Raw genomic sequence first — 25,632 nt, 5'->3', positions numbered from 1 at the left:
GAGCTCGATAGCATCGACAGATGGGTTAAGTAGACAAAACTGCTTTGGCCTTTTTGACAGATAAGGCTGTTCACACACATATTGCTGAACGCAAACCTCTTTCAGACAAATTTCGGACAGACAACTTCGCCGTGAAGGCGGAATGCTGATTCTGTCCACAGATGGGCCCTGATCCCAGCTGAAGTCGATTCTGCCGAAATTCACATTCAATTATTAAAGGTAGGAACGAAATTCGTAGAGAAATGCAATTACCCGCCAGCTTTTCCTGCGAACAGCCATCCACTGAATCCTCCCACCAGGCCCATGATAAGTAAACCGAGTATAATGCCCACGATCGCGCCAGCCCGGAAGGTACAATTTTCATCTGTTTTTGGTGATGACACAGAAAACAAGCATACATTTTACATGGCGAAAACTCATCTTTATTTAAGAAATGATAATTGATCCACGCTCTGGAAACTTCTGGTCGCTGGTCTCGATATTGAATCAATTTAAATCAATTATTCTTTTATTCTGTTAGGCCACTTAGGAGGATTGAAGGTAGGGCGTGAGGAAAGCGAGAGAGGGAAACGGTTTGAATCTTTGATCATCGGGTTTACATGAACGAATGAGAGACACATTCACTCACCGTGTGCGCTAACTACACCTTGTAAGATAACTGGTCCTGTTGGTTACGCCGTTATTAATCCGACATGTATAACTCCCAACGTCAACCGAGCTCACCGACTCAAGGGTGAGTTCCTGCCATGTCTGCAGGAGATTGTTCCCATTATCACTGACACAAGGGTGAGATCCTGCCCTGTCTGCAGGAGATTGTTCCCATTGTCACTGACACAAGGGTGAGTTCCTGCCCTGTCTGCAGGAGATTGTTCCCATTGTCACTGACACAAGGGTGAGTTCCTGCCCTGTCTGCAGGAGATTGTTCCCATTGTCACTGACACAAGGGTGAGTTCCTGCCCTGTCTGCAGGAGATTGTTCCCATTGTCACTGACATAAGGGTGAGTTCCTGCCCTGTCTGCAGGAGATTGTTCCCATTGTCACTGACGCAAGGGTGAGTTCCTGCCCTGTCTGCCGGAGATTGTTCCCATTGTCACTGACACAAGGGTGAGTTCCTGCCCTGTCTGCCGGAGATTGTCCCCCTTGTACCATGAATATATACCACAGGGGACTGACAGAGCAAAGCAAGTTAATGTCAGGTTTGACACTATATTGGACACAACTGGACGCTCCGGTTCAATTCTGAACTTCTCTGATCCATTTATAAAATGAAGAAAAGTGCTGATTAGAGAAAAATCCTGATGGATACGGGATATTATGACCTTCTGTCTTCATTGAAAAGATGAGAGCAAATGTTGTTTAGTGTAATATCTGATACAAATGAACGCGGTTGACTAACTGTTTACTCACAGTAAACTTGCACGTTGGTCACTCCAGCGCCACTGCTGAATGAATTGCTGGCGATGCACTTGTACGTCCCTGCGTCGTTTCTGTTAGCTCTGATTATAGTCAGTTTCGCCTTGTCGGGGGATGTAAATATTCTGCCGTTTTCCTGGATGGGTTGGTTATCCTTGAACCATGTCCGTGTCTGAACAGTGCCCGACGCGGGACAGCTGAGTGTGATGGTATCGGGGTCTTCAAGGGGGTTGGGATCACTGGCCACGACAGTAACCCCAGTCACTGTCTCTGTAAATACAATTGAAATGTACATAGATTTACACGGGGTTTTATCTACAACACGAGAATAATATTTGGATGCTGCCAGCTCAATATCGTCGGCATTCCCAGTTCTTATCCCTATGTGTTTCGATATCAAGTCAGTATCCAGCTTGAACTAAACGCCGGCACTGAGTTTAAAGTTTTACTGCTGTTACCCAAGGGGACGGTGAGCAACCTATTCCCATTTCAGATGTTCCTCAATACATGGATATTCCTGCAGTAAGAACATACATTCTCCAGCAAAGCAGACTAAAACAGAATTGCACTTGGCTACAGTTTAATTGTCCCGTGGAGCATGTGAAAATAAACTACCCGTGCCCCCTGCTGTTGAAGCCAAAAGTAGAGTGACTTCGTATTTAATATCTGGCTGAGGAGTTGGCGGAGGAGGGATGGCGTAGGAATAATGATCATGGGTTCCTCCAGGGAAGTTGCGACCTCTAGAGAAGGGGCGGTTGGCTCCTGAACTGGGGAGGGGTAAACATTCCTGTGGGAAGGCTTCTTGTCGCTGCACGATAGGCAACTAAGTGGAGTTGCAATTGGAAGGGAGCCAGATTGACAGAAGGATCCGTGGAGATCTGGCGCAGCCAGATTTCGGCATGACGTCGGCTCCTCCGGATTGGCTGATGTGCAATGAGCCGAAATTGATCAGAGAGCTTATGGAAAATAGAATGTTGGTGTAAGTGATCATCATATGATCGACTTCATCCTGAAATGTGAGAAGGCGAACCTGAAGAGTCAGATGAACCAGTGTTACAGTGGGTTAAAAGGAGTTAGAGAAACACTAGAGAGGGGTTGGCCAGATTTACTTGAGAAATAACACTGGCGGGGATGACGGCAGAGGAGGAAGGAATATTCTAAAGGAAAGATGACATAACCGTGGCGGAGAAGAGAAGTCAAAGCCAACATGAAGGTCAAAAGGAGGGTATATGATGGAACAATCATTAATGGGAAGTCAGATGATTGGGAAGTTGTATAAAAAACAATTGGCAACTAAAAGGTCATTTAGAAGGTAAAGATGAATGAGAAAGCACTCCAGCCACTAATATTAATGAAGATCGGCACAGAGTCTTAACGTACAACAAGTGTGAAACGAGAAGCAAGAGTGGATATCGGGCCGTACAGAAACGATAGTGGACAGGTAGTACGGGGAACAAGGAACTGGTGGACAAACTGCATCATCCCTCACCGTGGAACACACTGTGAAATGTCGGATGTTTCAGGTATCAGGGGTCATGCGATGTCAGCATTCATTACAAGGGGACTAGAATATAAAAGGAGGGATGTAGTGCTGAAACTTGATGAAGCACCGGTGAGGCCTCACTTGGAGTATTGTGATGCATTTTGGGACCCTTGTCGTTGAGAGAGAATGTAATTAAACTGAAGCGGTTTCCAAAGAAGTTCGCCAAAATGATCCCAAGTTTGAACGGCTTTACTGGAGAAGAGGGTTTGATGGGTCCGTGCCTCTACCCACTGGGGTTCAGAAGAATGTGGGGAGACCTCATGGAAACCTATCGAATTGTGAAAGGCCTTGTTGGAGTGGATGTGGGAAAGATGATTCTCATGGCGGGAGAGTCTAATCCCAGAAGACACAACCTGTGCATAGAGTGGTATCCTTTCAGAAACCAAGGCGAAAATGAATCTCTTTCTTCAGAACATGATGAATCTGAGAATTATGTTCCACAGGCAGCTGTAGAGGGAGTATCGTTATGTAAGTTTACAGCCGAGGATGACAGATTCACAATTGGTCAGGGCATGAGGAATATGCGGAAACGGCTGTGATCGGGACTGCGAGGAATATTGGATCAGCCATGATGAAATGGCGGAGCGGACTCCATTGGCCAAATGGTCTAAATCTCCTTCCAATGATTAAGGCCTTCTGGTCTTAACTGCAGCAAGTAAAAATTTGCAATTTAATCAGCAAGTCAGAACAATTCCAATTTTCATCTTCATCAATACTCTTATTCATCAATATGCAACGTTGTGGATTGATATCGTTAGAATTTGCTCAGGCATTTAGTTGGATTACACGGGCCCGTCTGCACCAACACCATTAATTATAGGACCTCAACAAAGGGAGGTACGGACTACCTACCGAACACAATGATTTCCGTGGTTGAGGCATTATTCCTTTTTGTAATCGTGTTATAGGCCTCACAAGTATACTTTCCCGTGTGGGCCACAGAAACGCTGTCGAGGACGACCTCATGCCCACTTTGTAGGCGGGCACCATTCTGTTCCCAATTCAATTCAGCATCTGGGCGGGACTCCGTGGAACATGTTAACCTGATCGTGCTTCCAGCAATGTAAAAAGATGCGTGCGGTTGAGTGATGACGGATGGACGATCCGGTCCGTCTAAAAGAAACGGACAAAAGGGGTTGCAACTAATCACACAGGAGATATAACAGCATTCCTCAGCGGAAGAGGAAGAACAGCCAGAGAAAGCGCTCCCACACACCGGAGAATGCATCCGTCTGGAAGCCACGCGCGGGAAAGAGGAGAGTCGGGACACAGTGTCAGATTATCCACGTCTTCCGAAACTATGAACTGCACAGTTACCTCATATCCCAAAACCCGTCTCCTCCTCCAAGCTGGATACAATGCACGCCAGTCATAAGCGTATCGTTTCGTAAAACTTCCCCAGGTGTGTGTTTTGTGGAAGGGAGTTCAGAAAAACGTTCCAGACAAAATTCAATGCGTTGCTCTGCGGGGATAGGTAAGGCAACTTGCAGTGTGTAAATGCAATAACTCATGTAATCAGTGATCGGGCCGAATGTCATGTAGGCACACACTATGCAGTCAAGTCACTGACCACGTGTGCAATTATCGGGACACTCCAGTTTACAGCGTGTTATCGTAGGACGCGTTTTTAGTTCCAATATTCTAGGTTTAGTCTCTATCAGTGAGGACCGGTGGCTGTAACACCACTGCCCATTGTGATTTTCATCCAGATCTAACAGCTGTAACTTCCCGCTTCCACATGTGCACTGAAGCAATGGATCCCCACCTCGTCGTAGCGATGGACATTTGCCAGAAGGGTTGTGGGGCTGATATGGACTGTGAGCGTTTTACACTCTGAACTTTCCCTGTCCCTTTCGGTGAACGGAATTATTACCAAACTTCCTAAACAGCCTTACACTGCGCCGGAGATTCAATGGTGCATTTAATTGAAAAGTAATAACTTTGCACTCACTGTACCAAGTTCGGATCAGCTTCCGTGGTGTTGTGAAAAAAAAACAGAAACTAGAATTAGAATTTTAAAGAGATAATTTCAATATGAATGAATAGAACTATTGCACATCCCAGTTTGGCAAAAGAATAAACCAGGGAAGGCAGTGCACCCGTGGCTGACAAGGGAAATTAGGGATAGTATCAAGTCCAAAGAAGAAACATATAAATTAGCAAAAAAAAAAGTGGCACAACTGAGAAATGGGAGAAATTCAGAGACCAGCAGAGGAGGACAAAGGGCTTAATTAGGAAAGGGAAAAAAGATTATGAGAGCAAGCTGGCAGGGAACATAAAAACTGACTGTAAAAGCTTTTATAGATATGTGAAAAGAAAAAAAAAAAGATTGTTCCGGACAAATGTAGGTCCTTTCCAGTCAGAAACAGGTGAATTGATGACAGGGAACAAAAACGTGGCAGACCAATTGAATAACTACTTTGGTTCTGTCTTCACTAAGGAGGACGTAAATAATCTTCCGGAAATAGTAAGGGACCAAGGGTGAGGGGCCAAGTAAGGGATATAGTAAGGGACCAAGACTATCTAGTGAGATGGAGGAACTGAGGGAAATACATGTTAGAAGGGAAGTGGTGTTAGGTAAATTGAAGGGATTAAAGGCAGATACATCCCCAGGACCAGATGGTCTGCATCCCAGAGTGCTAAAGGAATTAGCCCAAGAAATAGTGGATGCATTAGTGATAATTTTTCAAAACTCTGTGGCCACCCATTTCCTGGCGCATCCGAACCGACTCACAATTAGATAGCCTACGGGGGTTTGCGAGCACAGAGCTTTGGAGCCTCTGCGCCATGGGGGGCCGGTTGAGGGAGGCTTAAAAGTGAGGCTGAAGTTTTCGAATAAAGTTTTTTCCTTCGACTGCAGTTACCGACTCCGTGTCGTAATTGTAGCGCACCTATTGTAGCGGTGTGCTACACGCAGCGCTAAAATTACGCGAGAAGCTCGGTAACCTGGCCCCCATACCCACTTCACAGCACGGGCGGCACCCGACCTGCGTACCCAAAGACCTACAGAACTGTAAGTTTGTGTTTGTACGCAGGGGCGGGCATCGGCCGCCGCTGCAGCGGCCATACGAGGGGCCGTTTATGGTGCTCCGGAACAACGGGTCCACGTTCGTGCTGGACGTTGGGGGGAAAGAGGAGGTTTTCACGGTGGACCGCCTCAAACCGGCCCATGTGGACCTGGCGCAACCGGCCGAGTTTCTGGCGCCTCGGCTCAGAGGCCGACCTCCCAAGCAGGTTCTGGCCCAGACTGTGGACATTGGGGGGTGTATCGCCGGTTCTGGGGGGGGGGGGGGTTATGTGGCGACCCATTTCCTGGCGCATCCGAACCGACTCACAATTAGATAGCCTACGGGGGTTTGTGAGCACAGAGCTTTGGAGCCTCTGCGCCATGGGGGGCCGGTTGAGGGAGGCTTAAAAGTGAGGCTGAAGTTTTCGAATAAAGTTTTTTCCTTCGACTGCAGTTACCGACTCCGTGTCGTAATTTTAGCGCTGCGTGTAGCACACCGCTACAACTCCTTAGATTCTCGATTAGTTCCTGAGGATTGGAGAGTGTCTAATGTAACCCCACTTTTTAAAAAAAGGAAGGAGAGAGAAACCGGGGAATTATAGACCGGTTAGTCTGACATCGGTGGTGGGGAAAATGCTAGAGTCGCTTATCAAAGATGTGATAACAGCACATTTGAACAGAGGTGAAATCATGGGACAAAGTCAGCATGGATTTGTGAAAGGAAAATTATGTCTGACGAATCTTACAGAATTTTTTGAAGATGTAACTAGCACAGTGGATAGGGGAGAGCCAGTGGATGTGGTATATTTAGATTTTCAAAAGGCATTTGACAAGGTCCCACATAGGGGATTAGTGTGCAAACTTAAAACACACGGTATTGGGGATATGGTATTGATGTGGATAGCAAATTGGTTGGCAGACAGGAAGCAAAGAGTGGGAGTAAACGGGACCTTATCAGAATTGCAGGCAGTGACTAGTGGGCACCGCAAGGCTCAGTGCTGGGACCCCAGTTGTTTACAATATATATTAATGATTTAGACGAGGGAAATAAATGCAGCATCTCCAAGTTTGCAGATGACACGAAGCTGGGCAGCGGTGTTAGCTGTGAGGAGGAAGCTAAGAGGATGCAGGGTGACTTGGATAGGATAGGTGAGTGGGAAAATTCATGGCAGATGCAATTTAATGTGGATAAATGTGAGGTTATACACTTTAGTGGCAAGAACAGGAAAACAGATTATTATCTGAACGGTGGCCGATTAGGAAAAGGGGAGGTGCAACGAGACCTGGGTGTCATTGTACACCAGTCATTGAAGGTGGGCATGCAGGTACAGCAGGCGGTGAAAAAGGCAAATGGTATGTTGGCATTCATAGCAAAATGATTTGAGTACAGGAGTAGGGAGGTCCTACTGCAGTTGTATAAGGCCTTGATGAGACCACAACTAGAATATTGTGTGCAGTTTTGGTCCCGTAATCTGAGGAAAGACATTCTTGCCATAGAGGGAGTACAGAGAAGGTTCAACAGATTGATTCCTGGGATGGCAGGACTTTCATATGAAGAAATACTGGATCGACTAGGCTTATACTCTCTGGAATTTGGAAGATTGAGGGGGGATCTTATTGAAACGTATAAAATTCTAAAGAGATTGGACAGGCGAGATGCAGGAAGATTGTTTCCGATATTGGGGAGGTCCAGAACGAGGGGTCACAGTTTAAGGATAAAGGGGAAGTACCTGAAGTACAGATTTGAACCGACATAGTGTAGTTTAACCGCCGCCGTAATGTGACTCGGATTTGAAATTTAAAATTTTAATGTTAGTTCCCCAGCGTCCGAGATAGACCTGGATCTGTCTCCTAATTAACTGTTCAGTTGTCCCAGTGTTAGTCGATAGTGGTTAATACCTCAGGCAACGATCACTAATGTACTCACAAACTCCCGGAATCCCGTATCTCGGAGGAACTGTGATATTATATGTAACTACCGGAAAATCGGGACACTTACAGCTGACATGAAGAGAAAACGGAGAGCTTGTGATTTCGTTAATCATGTTGCTTGCTCTACAGGTGAAACTTCCGTCTGTCCGTAGCACTCCAGAAACAGTGAGTGTGCTGTGATCTTCATTCAGAACAATCCTGTCTCCAGGAATTATCTTGCGATTCTCCGCATGCCACAGGTAAGAGACATTCGTGCCTCTTGCGGAGCAGGTTAGTCTGACGGTGTCGCTGTACTCAATCAGTCTGGTGGCGTTAGATGTAACAGTGACATTGGAAACACGTTCTGTTAAAACATAGGGGATTGGTTAGCGCACAACACAAGAATAGAATCTGCAGGTTTATGAATTCCGTTACGAATCTGAAAATGAAATCAAACATTTACTATTCCATAATAAGTAAACATTTATAAGTTATGTAATCTGACGGACATAGGTTTCCGTGATAGCAGTTATAGGCATCGGGGAAGAATTGCAAAGGTTGGAGGTTGGCTAACTGTGTTCCATTCATCGCTACTAGTGGAAGGTACAAGCATACACGGTACAGGAACCGTGGTGTACAAAGGCCGTTGTAAATCGAGTGAAGAAGAAAAAAAAGAGCTTACGAAAGGTTAAAAAAAAGGGTAATGATAGAGATCTAGAAACCTGTCAGATAAGCAGGAAGGAGCTTAAGAATAAATTAGTTCCAGAAGGGGCCATGAGGAGGCCTTGCCAGACAGGATTAAGGAAAACCCCAAGGCATTCTACAAGTACGTGAAGAGCAAGAGGATAAGACGTGAGAGAATGGGCCCAATCAAGTGAGGCAGTACAAAAGGTTTTATGGGACCGGAAGAGGTAATTAATGAAAACCTTGCTTCCGTATTCTCTACGGTTAAGGATCTTGGCGATTGTAGGGATGACCTGCAACGGACTGAAAACCACTTGCCGATAGGTATTAGGCAATAGGATGTTCTGGAGATTTTAGAAATCATCAATTTGGATAAGTCACCTGGACCGGAAGGGAAGCATCCCAGGAAACCGTGGGAGGCGAGGGAGGAGATTGCTGAGCCTCTAGCGGTAATGTTTGCGTCATCAATGAGGACGGGAGAGTTTCCGGAGGATTGGGGCGTTGCGGATGTTGCTCTGGTATTCAAGAAAGGGAGTAGGGATAGCCCAGGAAATTATAGTCCAGTGAGTCTTATCAGCTTGATTGAATTTTTTGAGAATGTGACGAAACACATTGATGAAGGTAGAGCAGTATATGTAGAAAGTATGGATTTTTGAGCAGGGTATTTGATAAGGTAGCCCATGTAAGACTTATAGGGAATGTAAGAAGGCATGGGATCCAAGGTGACATATCTTTTGTGGATACAGAACTGGCTGTCCACAGAAGGCAAAAAGTATTTGTAGGTGGGTCATATTCTGCATGGAGGCCGGTGACCAGTGGCGTGCCCTATGGATCTGTTCTCGGACCCCTACTCTTTGCGATTTTTATAAATGAACTGAATGACGAATTGGATGGTTGGGCTCGTAAATATGATGATGACAGAAATATTGGGATGTTGTGGATAGTATGGAAGACTGTCAAAATTTACAGCAGGACATTGATAGGATGCAATACTGGGCTGAGATGAGGCAGATGGAGTTCAACCCAGATAGGTGTGTGGTGTTCAACTTCGGCGCTGCTTTGTGGGCCGAATGGCCTTTATTGTGCCGTAGGTTTTCAATGTTTCAATGTTTCAATATCTGATAAATCCTTTGGATTGTTCTTTCCAGTAGGCAACGGGGGAGAGATGTTGGTGGGACAGTGGGGTTTGTCTAAAGGGTATTCAGTAAGGGTATTCAGGTTTTCACTTAAAAAAACTGCATCCAGATTTAGGGGGAAGGCACAAATGTTAAGAGGGAGAGATTTAAGACTGATAAATACCTGTAATGAGCTGGCTGAGGGAGTGGTGGAGGAGGACACAGTTGCTACATTTAGAACAGGCATGGATAAACAACAGGACTGAGTAGTTTGGGGTGTTATTGGCAGAAAGGAGCAGCTGAGACCAGCAGGGAGTTTCAGTGGACGACATGGACACGAGCTGGACTGAAGGCATTGGTTCCTTGCTGTTTTAATATATGAGGCAAAGGTGCTTCAAAAGCTCACATTTCAAACAAATAAATAAATAAAACCGGGACAATTGACAAATAAACGGAGCTGGTGAAGAAGGAATTAGGAATTAATTCACTTCAGGCAAGGGTCACCTGGCAATGAGAAAGGTGATGGGAAATCACTGGTAAGCACAGAGGAGAATTGCTGACAACCGTTTGTAAGATCATCCAGATAAGCTGTCGTTACTGAAATGATGCAACGTTTAGTGTCAGTGTCCATGTAATGGAGCCAATGAAAATTGTAATCTCACACAGCCGAAAAAAATGCAAACTGCGGAACACCTTAAAAGCATGAATTGCAAACCAAATAATGGATAAGAACACGGATCTGAATTCCGTAATCAGCACCGGACTCGACATTACCAGATAGAAACACAGAAACATAGAAAACCTGCAGCACAAAACAGACACTTCTGTCCACAAAGCTGTGCCGAACATGGCCTGACCTCAGAAATTACCTCGGGTTACCCATAGCCCTCTATTTTACTAAGCTCCATGTTCCTGTCCAGGAGTCTCTTAAAAGCCGTATCCTATCGGCCCCGACCATCGGCGCCGGCAGCTCATTCCACGCACTCACCACTCTCAGGGTAAAGAAACTTACCCCTGACATCCCCTCTGTACCTACTTCCAAGCACCTTAAAACTGTGCCCATTCGTGCTATACATTTCAGCCCCGGGAAAAAGCCTCTGACTATCCACACGATCAATGCCTCTCATCATCTTGCACACCTCTGTCATGTCACCTCTCATCCCCCGTCGCTCCGAAGGGAAAAGGCCGAGTTCACTCTCCCCATTCTCATAAGGCACGCTCCCCAATCCAGGCAACATCCTCGTAAACCTCCTCTGCCCCGTCCCTGTGGTTTCTACATACTTCCTTCAGTGAGCCGACCGTATAGAGCACAGTACTACAAGTGGGGTCTGTCCGAGTTCCTATATGGCTACAACATTACCTCTCGGGTTTTAAACTCAATCCTTATGGTGTCCTAACCACAGAAGCAACCTGTGCAGCAGCTTTGTGTGTGTTACAGTAATATACTCGAACCCAAGATCCTCCAGAGTCTTACCATTGATGCTATATTCTGCCTTGACATTTAACCTAACGAAATGAACCACCTGACACCTATCTGTGTTGATCTCCATCTGTCACTGCTCAGCACAGTTTTGCATCCTGTCAACGTCCCGCTGTAACCTCTGACTGTGCTCCACAATATCTGGAAAACCTCCAACCATTCCGTCGTCAGAAAACTAACAGTAGACAATAGACAATAGAGAATAGGTGCAGAAGTAGACCATTCGGCCCCTCGAGTCTGCACCGCCATTCTGAGATCATGGCTGATCATTCACTATCAATACCCAGTCCCTGCCTTGTCCCCATATCCCTTGATTCCCCTATCCATCAGATACCTATCTAGCTCCTTCGTGAAAGCAACCCATCCCTCCACTTCCTCATCCAGACAAATTATAAAAAATCACTAAGAGTAAGGGTCCCAGAACAGATCCCTGAGGCTCTCCACGTCACCGATCTCCATGGAGATTATGACCCGTCGAAAACCACTATTTGCCTTCAGTGTGCAAGGCAGTTCTGGATCCACAAAGCAATGTCCCCTTGGAGAAGGGGAGAAGGGTTCAGGTTTCTAGAACATTGGGAACTCTTCTGGGGCAGCTGTCAACTGTACAAACAGGATGGGTTACACTTGAATCCTGGCGGGAAGGCAGAGAAAGGCTATTGGGGGGTGATTGTTACAAATGAGCTGGATGGAGAAGTAGAGGAATAGGTTAGTAAGTTTGCCGATGACACAATGGTTAGTGTGGAGGCCGGTCAGTGGTTAGAGCGGGGCATTGATAGGATGCAACACAGGGCTGAGACATGGCAGATGGAGTTCAATCCTTATAAGTGTGAAGTGGTTCATTTTGGTAGGTCAAATATAATGGCAGAATATAGTATTAATGGTAAGACTCTTGGCAGTGTGGAGGACCATGGGGATCTTGGGGTCCCAGACCATAGGACGCTCAAAGCAGCTGCGCAGGTTCACTCTGTGGTTAAGAAGGCGTAAGGTGTCTTGGCCTTCATCAATCGTGGAATTGAACTTAGGAGCCGAGGTAATGTTGCAGATATATAGGACCCTGATCAGACCCCACTTGGTGTGCTATGCTCAGTTCTGGTCGTCTCAATAGACGAATGATGTGGCAGGCACAGAGAGGGTGCAGAGGAGATTTACAAGGATGTTGTCTGGATTGGCGAGCATCCCTTATCAGAATAATGTCTAATCGGGTTCAGGCATTCAGTTGAATTGCACGGGCCTGGCCGCACCAACACCGTTAAATATACGACTTCAACAAAGGGAGGTACGGACTACCTACCGAACACATTGATTTGCGTAGTTGAGGCATTGTTCCTTTTTGTAACCATGTTATAGGCCTCACAAGTATACGTTCCCGCGTTGTTCACAGAGATGCTGTCGAGGACGACCTCCTGCCCACTGTGTAGGTGGGCACCGTTCAGTTGCCAATTCAATTGAGCATCTGGGTGGGACTGTGAGAAACATGTTAACCTTAGGGAGCCTCCGGCAATGTGAAAAGACGAGTGCGGTTGAGTGATGATGGATGGACGATCCGGTCCGTCTAAAAGAAACGGACAAAAGGGGTTGCAACAAATCACACAGGAGATACAACAGAGTTCCTCAGCTGCAGAGGAAGAACAGCCCACCACCAGAGAAAGCGCACCGACACACTGGAGAATGCATCCGTCTGAAAGCCACGCGCGGGAAAGAGGAGAGTCGGGACACTGTGTCAGATTATCCACGTCTTCCGAAACTATGAACTGCACAGTTACCTCATATCCCAAACCCGTCTCCTATTCCAACCTAGATACAATGCACGCCAGTCATAAGCGTATCGCTTTGTACAACTTCCCTATGTGTGTGTTTTGTGGAAAAGATTTCAGGAAAACTTTCCAAACAAAATACCCAACACCACTCTGCAGGGACTCGGAGTGTGGATGCAATAACTCATGTAATCAGGGTTCGGGCTAAATGTCATGTGGGCCCACATTATACTGTCAAGTCTCTGACCACGTGTGCAATTATAGGGACACTCCAGTTTACAACGTTTTATGGTAAGACGCGTTTTCAGTTCTAATATTCTAGTTTTAGTCTCTATCAGTGAGGACCGGTGGCTGTAACACCACTGCACTTTGTGATTTTCATCCAGATCTAACAGCTGTAAATTCCCGCTTCCACATGTGCACTGAAGCAATGTATCCCCCAGCTCGTCGAGTCTATGGACATTTGTCAGAAGGGTTGTGGGGCTGATAAGGGCTGTGGGCGTTTTAAACTCTGAACTCCACTGTCCCTTCCGGTGAACGGAATTATTATCAAAGTCCCTAAACGGCCTTACACAGCGCCGGAGATTCAAATGTCCATTTGTCTAAAAAGTAATATCTTTGCCCTCACTGGACCAAGTCCGGATCACCTTCCATTGTGTTGAGAAAAAACACAAACCAGAATTAGAATTTTGCAGAGATGATTTCGATATGAATGAATAGAACTGAAGTGACACACAAAGCTCAGCAGAGTCAAATCCAAATTTAATGGACATCACCATTGCCTTGAGCCGTGGGCATCGGACTTGTTCAAAACGCGTTGTTTTGTGTGAAGACTCATGCAGGATAGACCAGGCTATCCTGCACGTTTCATTTACCTGAAGTACAGATTTGAACCGACATAGTGTAATAAGACACGGATTTGAAATTTAACTGTGATATAACAGGTAACTACCGGAGTCTCGGGACACTTACAGTTGACATTAAGAGAAAACGGAGCGCTCGTGATTTCGTTAATCACGTTGCTTGCTCTACAGGTGAAACTTCCGTCTGTCCGTCGCACTCCAGAAACAGTGAGTGTGCTGTTATCGGCACTCAGCTCAAACCTGCCACCGGGAATGATCACGCTGTTCTGCTCAAGCCACAGGTAAGAGACATCCGTGCCTGTTGCGGAGCAGGTTAGTCTGACGGTGTCGCTGTACTCAATCAGTCTGGTGGCATCAGATGTAACAGTGACATTGGAAACAGGTCCTGTTAAAACAGAGGGGATTGGTTAGTGCACGACACAAGAATAGAATCTGCAGGTTTATGAATTCCGTTACGAATCTGAAAATGAAATCAAACATTTATCATTCCATAATAAGTAAACATTTATAAGTTATTCAATCTGATGGACATGATGTTTTGAGGTGGACGTTACAGGATTCGGGGAAAATTGCGAAGTTTGGAGGTTGGCTAACTGTGTTCCATTCATCGCGACCAGTGGGAAGTAGAAGCATACACGGAACAGGAACCGTGGTGTACAAAAGGCCGTTGTAAATAGAGTGAAGAAGGAAAAAAGAGCTTACGAAAGGTTCAAAAAACAGGGTAATGATAAAGATCTAGAAACCTGTCAGATAAGCAGGAAGGAGTTTAACAATAAATTAGGAGAGCCGGAAGCGGCCATGAGAAGGCCTTGCCAGACAGGATTAAGGAAAACCCCGAGGCATTCTACAACTATATGAAGAGCAAGAGGATAAGACGTGAGAGAATGGGCCCAATCAAGTGAGACAGTACAAAAGGGTGTATGGGATCGGAAGAGGTACTTAATGAAAACTTTGCTTCCCTATTCTCTACGGTTAAAGATCTTGGCGATTGTAGGGATGACCTGCAGCAGGCTGAAAAGCCTTTGACGATAGATGTTAGGGAATAGGATGTACTGGAGATTTTAGATATCATTAAGTTGGATAGGTCACCTGGACCGGAAGGGATGCATCCCAGGAAACCGTGGGAGGCGAGGGAGGAGATTGCTGAGCCTGCAGCGGTGATGTTTGCATCATCAATGAGGACGGGAGAGTTTCTCGAGGATTGGGGGGGTTGCGGTTGTTGCTCTCGTATTCAAGAAAGGGAGTAGGGATAGCCCAGGAAATTATAGTCCAGTGAGTCTTATCAGCTTGATTGATTTTTTTGAAGATGTGACGAAACACATTGATGAAGGTAGAGCCGTAGATGTAGACCGTATGGACGGGTTCGCAAATTTGTTGATGACAGAAAGACTGGGTTGTTGTGGATAGTGTGGAGGGCTGTTAGAGGTTACAGCAGGACACTGATTGGATGCAAAACGAGGCTGAGATGTGAGAGTTCAACCCAGATAAGTGTGTGGTAGTTCAGTTAGGTAGGCAGAATATAGATATTAATGGCAAGAATCTTGGTAGTACGGTTGATCAGAGGGATCTTGGGGTCCGAGTCCAAAGAACAGTCAAAGCCACTACGCAGGTTGACTCTGTGGTTGAGAAGGCGTACGGTGTACTGGCCTTCATCAACCGTCGGATTTAGTTTTCGAGCTGATTGTACTGTTGCACCTAGAAAGGAACCTGGAGAGACCCCACTCGGAGTGTGACGCTCATTCCTGGTCTCCTCACTACAGGAAGAACGTGGACACCATAGAAAGGGTGCAGAGGAGATTTACGAGGATGTTGCCTGGATTGGGGAGCATGCCTTAAGAGAGCAGATTGAATGTTCTCGGCCTTTTCTCCTTGGAGCGACGGGGGATGGGTGGTGACCTGATAGACGTGTAAAAGATGATGAGAGGTATTGATCGTGTGGATAGTCAGAGGCCTTTTCCCAGGGCTGAGATGGCGAGCAGGAGAGGGAACAATCAATCAACATCCTTTGCACTTTTCTTTTCTCAGCAGTGGAACGAGAACGGCTGCAGTCTTACTCGCTCTGCACTGGGACTCATATCGTCTGAACAATATTGACACTCATCTCAGGCTGCATCTCTCCATTCAACACAAACCGCTGCTTTTTACCATGTATGTCAAAGGTTTGGACTACAGGATTAATGGATTTGTGGCTATATTTGCCGATGATACAAAGATAGGTGGAGGAGAAATAGCGTTGAGGAAACAGCGAGTCCTCAGAGAGACTTAGATAGTTTAGGGGAATAGGCAAAGAAGTAGCAAATAAAATACTATGTTGGAAATTGTCTGGTCATGCACTTTGGTGAGCAAATAAACGGGCAGACCATTATTTAGATGGAGAGAAAATGCAGAGCTGCAAATTGGTTTGGCGGGCCTTGAGCAGGATACACAAAAGGATAACCGCCAGGTTCAAGTCAAGTCAAGTCAAGTCAAGTCACTTTTTATTGTCATTTCGACCATAACTGCTGGTTTGGTGCCCGGTAAAAACGAGACCACGTCACCTCTATCTATCCCCCTCATAATTTTAAATATCTCTATCAAGTCCTCCCTCAACCTTCTACTCTCCAAAGAATAAAGACCTAACTTATTCAACCTTTCCCTGTAACGTAGGTGCTGAAACCCAGGTAACATTCTAGTAAATCTTCTCTGTACGCTCTCTATTTTGTTGACATGTTTCCTATAATTCGGTGACCAGAACTGTACAAAATATTCCAAATTCGACCTTACCAATGCCTTGTACAATTTTAACATTACATCCCAATTCCTATACTCAGTGCTGTGATTTATAAGACCAGCATACCAAAAGCTTTCGTCACCACCCTATCCACATGAGATTCCACCTTCAGGGAACTATGCACCATTATTCCTAGATCACTCAGTTCTACTGTATTCCTCATGCCCGACTATTTACCATGTTTGTCCTATTTGGATTATTCCTAACAAAATGTAGCACCTCACACTTATCAGCATTAATCTCAATCTGCCATCGTTCAGCCCCCTATTCTAACTGCCCTAAATCTCTCAGAAAGCTTTGAAAACACACTTCATTGTCCAAAACGTCACCTACATTAGCATCATTTTCATTCTTACAAATCCAATTTACCACCCCATCATCCAGATCATTAATGAATATGAGAAACAACATTGGACCCAATACAGATCCCTCAGGCACACCACCAGTCACCGACCTCTAACCTGACAAACTGTTATCCACCACTACTCTCCGCAATCTCCTATCTAGCCATTGTTGAATCCAGTTTTACTATTTCAATATTAATATCTAACGATCGAACCTTCCTAACTAATCTTCCATGCGGAACTTTGCCAAAGGTCTTACTGAAGTCCATACAGACAACATCCGCTGCTTTACCCTCGTCAACTTCCCTCGTACCTTCTTCAAAAAACTCAATAGGATGTGTCAAACATGACCTTACACGCACAAATCCATGTTGACTGTTCATAATCAGATCCTGTATATCCAGGTAATTATATATACCACATCTAAGAACACTTTCCATTAATTAACCCACCACTGACGTCAAACTGACAGGTCTATAATTGCTGGGTTTGCTCTTAGAAACCTTTTTAAACAATGGAACCACATGAGCAATATGTCAATCCTCCGGCACCATCCCCATTTCTAATGACATTTGAAATATTTTTGTCAGAGCCCCTGCTATTTCTACACCAACTTCCCTCAAGGTCATAGGGAATATCCTGTCAGGACCCCGAGATTTATCCACTTTTATATTCTTTAAAAGCGCCAGTACTTCCTCCTCTTTAATCGTCATTGTTTCCAAAGCTTCCCTACATGTTTCTCTTACCTTACACAATTCAATATCCTTCTCCATAGTGAATACTGAAGAAAATAGATTGTTCTGAATCTCCCCCAACTCTTGCGGTTCCACCCATAGCTGTTCACTCTGATTCTCTAAGGGACCAATTTATCCCTCACTATCATTTTGCTATTAATATAACTGTAGAAACCCTTCGGATTTATTTTCCCCTTACTTGGATAGCAACCTCGCACCTTTTTTAGCTTTCCTAATTTCTTTCTGAAGATTCTTCTTACATTCTTTATATCCCTCGAGCACCTCATTTACTCCATGCTGCTTATATTTATTGTAGATATCTCTATTTTTCCTAACCACGTTTCCAATATCCCTTGAAAACCATGTCTCTCTCAAACGTTTAACCGCTCCTTTCAACCTAACAGGTTCATAAAGATTCTGTACCCTCAAAATTTCACCTTTAAATGACGGCCATTTCTCTATTACATCCTTCCCATAAAACAAATTGTCCCGTTGTTCGTTTTGTTAATAAAATGTGAGCCGTTAACATACCACTGTAATTCAGGAACCGGTTTCCAAGAAAAATGAAATCTCATTTGACACTGATCTAGACGCCGCAAGATCTGGGCTGAGAGACGTAGATTTCCCGGAACATCTAAAACAAATGCACAACTCATTTGCACGATTTAAGTGAGGATAATAAAGCAGATTCTCATAAGGCTCGGCAATGCACCGCCAGCATTACCCACTTCCATCGTTTACTCCACTACACATGAAGCGTGTAGATATTCAGGAAGAGGATGTGCTGGAGCTTTTGGAAAGCATCAAGCTGGATAAGTTGCCGTGACCAGACGGGATGCAGTCTCGTCGACTCTGGGCGGCGATGGGGAGGAGATTGCTGAGCCTCCGGCGACGATCTTTGCATTATCAATGAGGAGAGGTTCCGGAAGGATTGATGGGTTGAGGGTGTTGTTCCCTTGTTCAAGAAACGGAGCAGAGAATCCTGCTCTTTTTGATTTTTTTTTAATGACCTGGATGAGGTCATAATCATTTATAATAATTATCATGATTGTTCTTGTGGGTCTGAATCTGATTCGAATCTTTTGTAGTTTGTTTTTATTTTGGTATTGGTAACGAAGGCGAGGTATGAAGTTAACTCGGTGAAGTTGAATAAGGTCATTGACAAACTCCCGCACGGTAGACTGTTCCGAAAGTTTAGACATTCTGAGATTCATGGCAATGAGAGAGTTTGACTCAGAATTGGCTCAGTGATAGGGGGCGATGACTGAGGTGCATTCTCCGACAAGAAGCCTCCAACCAGTGGGATGCCACAGGATCAGTTGGGATCTCTGTCATTCCTTCTTTATCTGAATCACACGGATGTGAGTGTAAATGGCTCAATTAGTAAGTTTAGTGACGACACGAAATTAGGAGGTCTTGTTTCGAGTGCATCGGGTTCGATTGATTGATTGACAGAGAGATTTGATCTGACTGGGAGGCGATCCGAGGAATTACAAATTGGTATCAAAATATACTAACATGAGGTGATGTATTTTGGACATTGGCACGGACGGATAGGAGATTCTTTGCAGAGTTCGGGCGCACATTCCGGCAGGGTGGTGAGGAGGAAGTTTAGCACGCTGGATTTCTAGGAGACGGGACATTATGGCTCAGTGAGAATACAACTGGAGAATTGTCAGCAAGTGTGGCTACCATGTTATTGAGAAGGCATTGTCAACCTGGAGACAGAGAAGAAGAGATTTTCCAGGATATTGCCGAGAATAAAAGCATCAATTACAGGGAAAGGTTGGCCAAGAGAAGTATTTATTATATTCGAATATAGGCGGATACGGAATGACCCATGAATGCGCAGGATATGGCAGACAGCTGTAATCTCCGGGACGGGTTTGGATTCTAATTCGAGAGGGCACAGATACAAACGAAGAGGGAGGATATTGCAAGGAGAAATAATGGAGGATTTCTTTACACCTGATTCTGGAATGAGCTGCCAGAAGAAGTGGTACAGTTACAACAGCGTAGACACATGTCAACCTGGAGACAGGGAAGAAGAGATTCTCGAGGATATTCCATTCGAACGCAAGCTAATCCGGAGTGACAGATGAATTCTCGGGATACCGTAGACTGTTGTATTCTTTCCGATGGGATTCGGAGTCTGGACCTGCAGGGATCAGAGAGAAGTAAGATATTCCAAGGAGTACTAAGAGGCCATTTATTTGCACCGATGGGTGCATGCCTCTGGGGTGAACTGCCAAAGAAGTTGAAGAATTACAATAGCTAAGAGGCATTTGGGAGGCGACATGGGTGGGAGGGGCTTGCAGGGTAATGATTTAGCAGGTGGTGACGTGTGTTTGGAGTGAAACTGACAAGCAAGCCTGTGAGTGCTGAGGACCCGCCCCTAGTTTCTAATATCTATCCCGCATGCGCAATCACTCGCAGAATGCCGAGAAAGGTGGTTGAGAAAGATGGATCACTTGCAGATTTTAAACTGCAAACTAATAGATGAAATTAAAGACTTACTCAAAAATGAAGAATTGTGAGTAAGTTCAGAAAATGGGCTAAGTTTGGAAAACATTGGTGATAAGATAACTCGCATGAAAGGAGTATGAGAAAGCCTATTCCACACTGGTGAGCAAGCTCACCACGTGAGAGTTAAGTGGAAAAGGGGTAAAGGTTGATCAAATGCCACTTTGAATAACAGGTTCTGGTTTTGTTGGAATTCGACAAAGCATGTAAATAATAAAGACAACACCATGGAAGATTGAATGTTAAATTTTAAAGTAAAATAGAGACTAGTATTTGCACAAACTTCTGTAATGTAACACAGTATAATTACACATGTATTGTTTCACATTTTGTAACATACACAAGCTAAGATCACAACCTTTGGTATTTTTGGCTAATATATTAAATTGGAGTCTGATGCCACAGGAACTTATTAAGATATTAAGATACAACATATTAAAGGGAGTGATAATGTAATTGCTGACTGTTTGTCTAGATGCTAAGTTGAATATATACCTGTATTATCTTTGTAGTTCAGAACACTCCTGTATTTTGTTAGATTCTCTAATTCTATAAGACGCTGTATTAGTTAATTTTCCCCTTTCGTGAAAAGTCCTAGAAGCGTGGGGGTGTTACGATGATGAACAGCTCTGATGGGCAGAAGGGTGTAGGGTTGCCCATGTCCCCTCCCCTGGGAGAGTTACAAACCATTACTGTTCCCATGCCACTAATGAGAGAGAAGGAGATGGAAAAAAAACATACTGGGACTGGAACATTTGCTTCAGATAAGGGAGAGATAAAACTTGGAGAAAGAGACTTGTTGTTCCACCATATTATGACTCCTGTAAGATTTATGGCTCCGGAGAGGGCAGTTTGCTTGGTAGCATTCTGTTCATTAAAATTCCTCAGTGGACAGCCGGAGTGGGCTGGTTTGATGGACTAAGCCATTCAAAACTGATAGACACCTGAGACCCCGTGAGTAGGGATAAAAGTGAGGTCTGGGGAGGCACTCCTCAGTCACACCAGGAGAAGCACCAGGAGACACACCAGGGAGCACGGCTTAAGTGTTGGAACCCACGAGAAGGTGTGGGGCATCGGAGACCGAACGAAGGATCGGTCATTTTTAACTCACAGCGTTTATAGTAAGGCCGGTGAGGGCTTGTGTGTGTGTGTGTGTGTCCACCCTTGCCTGGGTGACGAGTCCACCATAGAAGAACGATCTAGCTAATGGCGAGAGGGGTCATACCTGAATGGCCGCAACAACACATCGACGGATCAAGAATGTAAAGGAAGGTTTGACTGGCTGTCACTCAGTGCTCTCTCTCTCTCCAACAATTACAACACATCGACCAACAACTACTTCAGCCTGTATGAACTGAACTGAACTTTATATTCACATATGACAATTCATTATCCCCTAGACATCGATAGAGCTTGTTTATTATTCATTATTATTATAACCACACTTTTAAGTTTAGTATTGCTAACGTGTATTATCTGTATATTTGCATTGTTGATATTGATTTGTCTATTTTACTAATACACACTGTTTTGAAAATAGTACCAGACTCCAACGGATAGTTCTATCTTTGCTGGTAAGATACTCAATTACGGGGTTCGTAACACCACTAGACATAATCACTATTATTATTTAATTATTTATGGTTTTATATTGCTATATTTCTACACTGTTCTCGGTTAGTCCGATTGTAACAAAACCCAATTTCCCTCGGGATCAATAAAGTCTGTCTGTCTGTCTGTCTGTCAGGTCATGATACATGTTGGGGCCAACGACATAGGCAGGAAGAGGGATGATGTCCTGAAGTGTGAGTTTCGGGAACTAGGCAGAAGGCCGAAGAACAGGACCTCAGGGGTGGCGTTCTTAGGATTGCGGCCAGTGCTACGTGATAGTGATGGTAAGAACTGGGGCAGATGGCAGTTGAAGGCGTGGCTGAGTAGTTGGTGCAGGAGGCAGGGTTTTTGATTTTTGGATCATTGGGATCTCTTCTGGGGGAGGCTGGACCTGTACAGATCGGATGGGTTGCACCGGAACTCGAGGGGGAGCAATATTCTTGCAGGTTGGTTTGCTAGCATGGTTCGGGAGGGTTCAAACTAGATTGCAATGGGGGTGGAAACTTTGCCCCGATGAGGAAGATAAAGAATTATAGGGTGAAGGAACCAATGAGAGAAAACTTGATGATGGTGAGGAAAATATGGAGGAATTTAACGAGGGGTTGAATTTAAGGTGAATTTAAATATAACCCCCCACCTTAAATTGAGAGAGAGAGAGAGAGAGAGAGAGAGAATGTCTTTAACTGCTGTCAGTTCCACCCAGAACAGAAACTATTTCGTCGACGTCCCTGCGGCAGGATACTTTATTTCTCATCAAATATCCCACTCATTTCACCAAACAACTACGGATATAATCAATCACATTGTTATATTTTTAAAAAAGAACAGCACTGTGTACACCACCTTGTAAACTTAGGTCATATCAAATTCTTCTCAGTCACTGGAAAAAAAAGCCAAGACCACAGACTTTTCCTCACAGGACAACTCACACGGTGCTGATGTCTCTCTGTTAAACCTTCTTTTGATCTCCCACCTACCCACACACTTCTGACGGAAGGGAATCAACACCGCAGACGGTGATCCACAACCAGTCTCAGCAACCGATTCTATAATGGAACCATCACATCTTTACACACCTCCCCGCTCCCCCCCCCATAAACTGCAGTGTGAGTAGTTCTTATAATTTCGCTCTCTCCCAGTAGCTACCGACCGAAATGTCGTAAAGATGTAGACAGAAAGTGTCGATCCCACCTGCGATGGAATGAACAAAGCAAATCCTCAGTTCCCTCGGTCGGGGATCGGTAAAGTCCCGAGTGTGGACGGATCGGCTTCCCGCTGTTGCAAGCGGTAGCCCGGGGACAGTTCCGAGATGCGGGAAGCTCGCACCTCCCGATCCTTCGGAGATGATTCGGAGCTGGGTTGAAAGAGCGGCGTTTCCGATAACACCTCCAACTACACCGGTTTCCCGCGGGACATGCACAGGAAGTCGATGTATTCAATTAGCTGAAGGGAATTATTAATCCTTTCAAAAGCGTTTCGCTACAGTTCAATTGCTGAACAATTGAATAAGTTCTCATTCTCATTTAAGGGGCTAACTGCCTTTGTGATGTTTGTATTTCAGTAAAAAAAAAGCTTCTGACCCTGTAGCGCGGCTCCAGATTCTGTTACCACCTTGTCCCGGTAAGGCTGTGTTACGGGTTCTGTAAGTAATGAACACACCCTGGTTAATGTTCAGTCAGCTCCTGGTGATAATCATTAAATAAACCCACAGCGTTATCAGTGGGTCTCTCCATGTCCTGTTCCTTAAAACAGGGTGCGTTCTGTCTCCAAACAAGCATCACTATGGAGATGAAATGTGATCTCAGTGATTTTGAGAGTGGAATGTGTGTCGGTGCCAGACAGTGCAGTTTTACAGACAATAGACAATAGGTGCAAGAGTAGGCCGTTCGGCCCTTCGAGCCCGCACCGCCATTCAATGTGATCATGGCTGATCATCCACAATCATTACCCCGTTCCTGCTTTCTCCCCATATTCCTTGACTCCGCTATTTTTAAGAGCTCTATCTAACTCTTTCTTGAAAGCATCCATAGAACTGGCCTCCACTGCCTTCTGAGGCAGAGCATTCCACAGATCCACCACGCTCTGGGTGAAAAAGTTTTTCCTCAACTCTGTTCTAAATGGCCTACCCCTTATTCTTAAACTGTGGCCTCTGGTTCTGGGCTCCAGACGGTGCCTGGTTTCAGATACTCACACAACCGGGACTATTTTGTCCACGTCCCTATCAAACTCCGTGGGATACTTTATGTCTCATCGATGTTTTAAAACCCTTTGCTTTAATCTTAATGACGTCAGCCAGGGAATTCCGTTCATCTGCAATTGATCACATTGACAGTTTCCATAACTGCACCGGTTACCACGACTTCACGCAAACAATATTCTATAGATACGGGTATTTCATGAAAGAAAGCAAACTTTCACCATCGAGCGTTAGGATGAACAATTAATTTTATTGCATTTCTGGAACATGAGTGAAATCACTGGCAGGCCTTCCTCCTTCAAAGTGACCCACCACGTCAACATAAAGTGAACAGAACGATGACGTCAGCTGGGGGCGCATCACTGACCTCCAGATTAGTTTTTTTTTTCTCTTTATCTAATTTCTCGCACTTTAACTGAAACTGGTTGATCTGCATCAAGCCCGTACCTCTCTGACCCTGTAACTCAGTAACTCTTTCTCTGAAGCTTTCCGCTCCTTTTGGATCCTTTTGTGTTCTCCTCCTGACCCCTCTCGCTCGGCGTCAGCTCTTTGCCGGTATTCCAGGACTTCCTGTTGTATCCTCTCTCGCTCGGCTTCTGCTTTATGTTTTCATTCGTTTTCCCTCTCTAATCTTTGCCATTCTGCCTTGACCGTAATAGTTAATTTCTAGCTCTTCCAGAAGTATAGTTGGTGTATTTTAAACGACGTTGTTAGCTTTTAACTGTTAGTCTATTGCGTCCTGATTTGAAAATAAAATACAGCATTAGTTTATTCACAATAGATAGTATAGAGTATGTTTTACACTATTAAGAAAATTGAGTATCATTTAACAACGTAAAAGATAGTTTTATTGAGGGTACTTACAGATCGTTTTGAATCAAAAATTTATGAGTATGCCAATCTCGTAAGTATCATTTGTACGTACGATTTCTATCCAATCCATTGAAAAGTTATTAAATTTAATCATGAATAGCTGATATACAAATAGTTTGGGGACCAGGGCGTGGGTAATGTTAAAAATAGCATTCTCAGGCACAGCACAGCCAGAGTTGAAAATATTTATAGAACATTAAAGAGAAGTGAATTTATTCAAGGCCAAGAACTGCACTGGCAGCAGTATGAAGCCATTTGGTAACATTTTTCTAACTGTTTGTCAACATTTATCTCATTTTATTAACTTTAACAATCTTAATAAAACTTAGGGTGATCTTAAATGAATAAGTATTACTTCACAAAATTTAAAGAAATTGCTCTTAAAATCTGAGAGAACATTTTTCAAAACTATTTCAGGAATTTATATTGTTAGACTAAAATAGACACTAGAATCAAGGCTGCTTTTTTCCTCACTGGTTAGACTAAAACCTGCTTATAAAATTAGCACATTCTTTATTACTTTTATTCTACTGATAAAACCAAGGATCTTGATTACCATTCTCTAAAGAGCTTTCTTAAAATGTCCAGTCATCTTCAATTATTGCTGTACATACATCCTCAGACTTTACTGTTCCTGAATCACTATTAGACTTGTACCATGTGGGTCAAATTGTTGCTCCTCACAGATCGGAAAACAAGATACCTGAGCATCAACATTGTTCATTACTGACTTATTACAAAACTGAGGTATGGGCTTGAATACTCTAGGACTCAATTCACACCAATGTTAGCAAATAACACATTTCTACG

General features: G+C 44.4%; 1 protein-coding gene across 1 annotated transcript in view; it reads right to left on the bottom strand.

Moving 5' to 3' along the window:
• LOC132386270 (carcinoembryonic antigen-related cell adhesion molecule 5-like) overlaps nucleotides 1–25,632 on the bottom strand; it is a 43,586-nt gene that overhangs the window by 4,511 nt on the left and 13,443 nt on the right. The window contains exons 2-7 of the mRNA XM_059958547.1: nucleotides 13,880–14,155; nucleotides 12,445–12,705; nucleotides 7,963–8,238; nucleotides 3,809–4,069; nucleotides 1,408–1,683; nucleotides 253–364 (exon numbers count right to left, since the gene is read on the bottom strand). Of these exons, the coding sequence (XP_059814530.1) occupies nucleotides 253–364; nucleotides 1,408–1,683; nucleotides 3,809–4,069; nucleotides 7,963–8,238; nucleotides 12,445–12,705; nucleotides 13,880–14,155 (1,462 nt within the window). The remainder of the gene's footprint in view (nucleotides 1–252; nucleotides 365–1,407; nucleotides 1,684–3,808; nucleotides 4,070–7,962; nucleotides 8,239–12,444; nucleotides 12,706–13,879; nucleotides 14,156–25,632) is intronic.

The sequence above is a fragment of the Hypanus sabinus genome, unplaced genomic scaffold, assembly GCF_030144855.1.
Source record: "Hypanus sabinus isolate sHypSab1 unplaced genomic scaffold, sHypSab1.hap1 scaffold_1085, whole genome shotgun sequence".
NCBI lineage: Eukaryota > Metazoa > Chordata > Chondrichthyes > Myliobatiformes > Dasyatidae > Hypanus > Hypanus sabinus.
The sequence above is the reverse complement of the archived record's forward strand: the minus strand, read 5'-3'. Positions and strand labels throughout refer to the sequence as shown.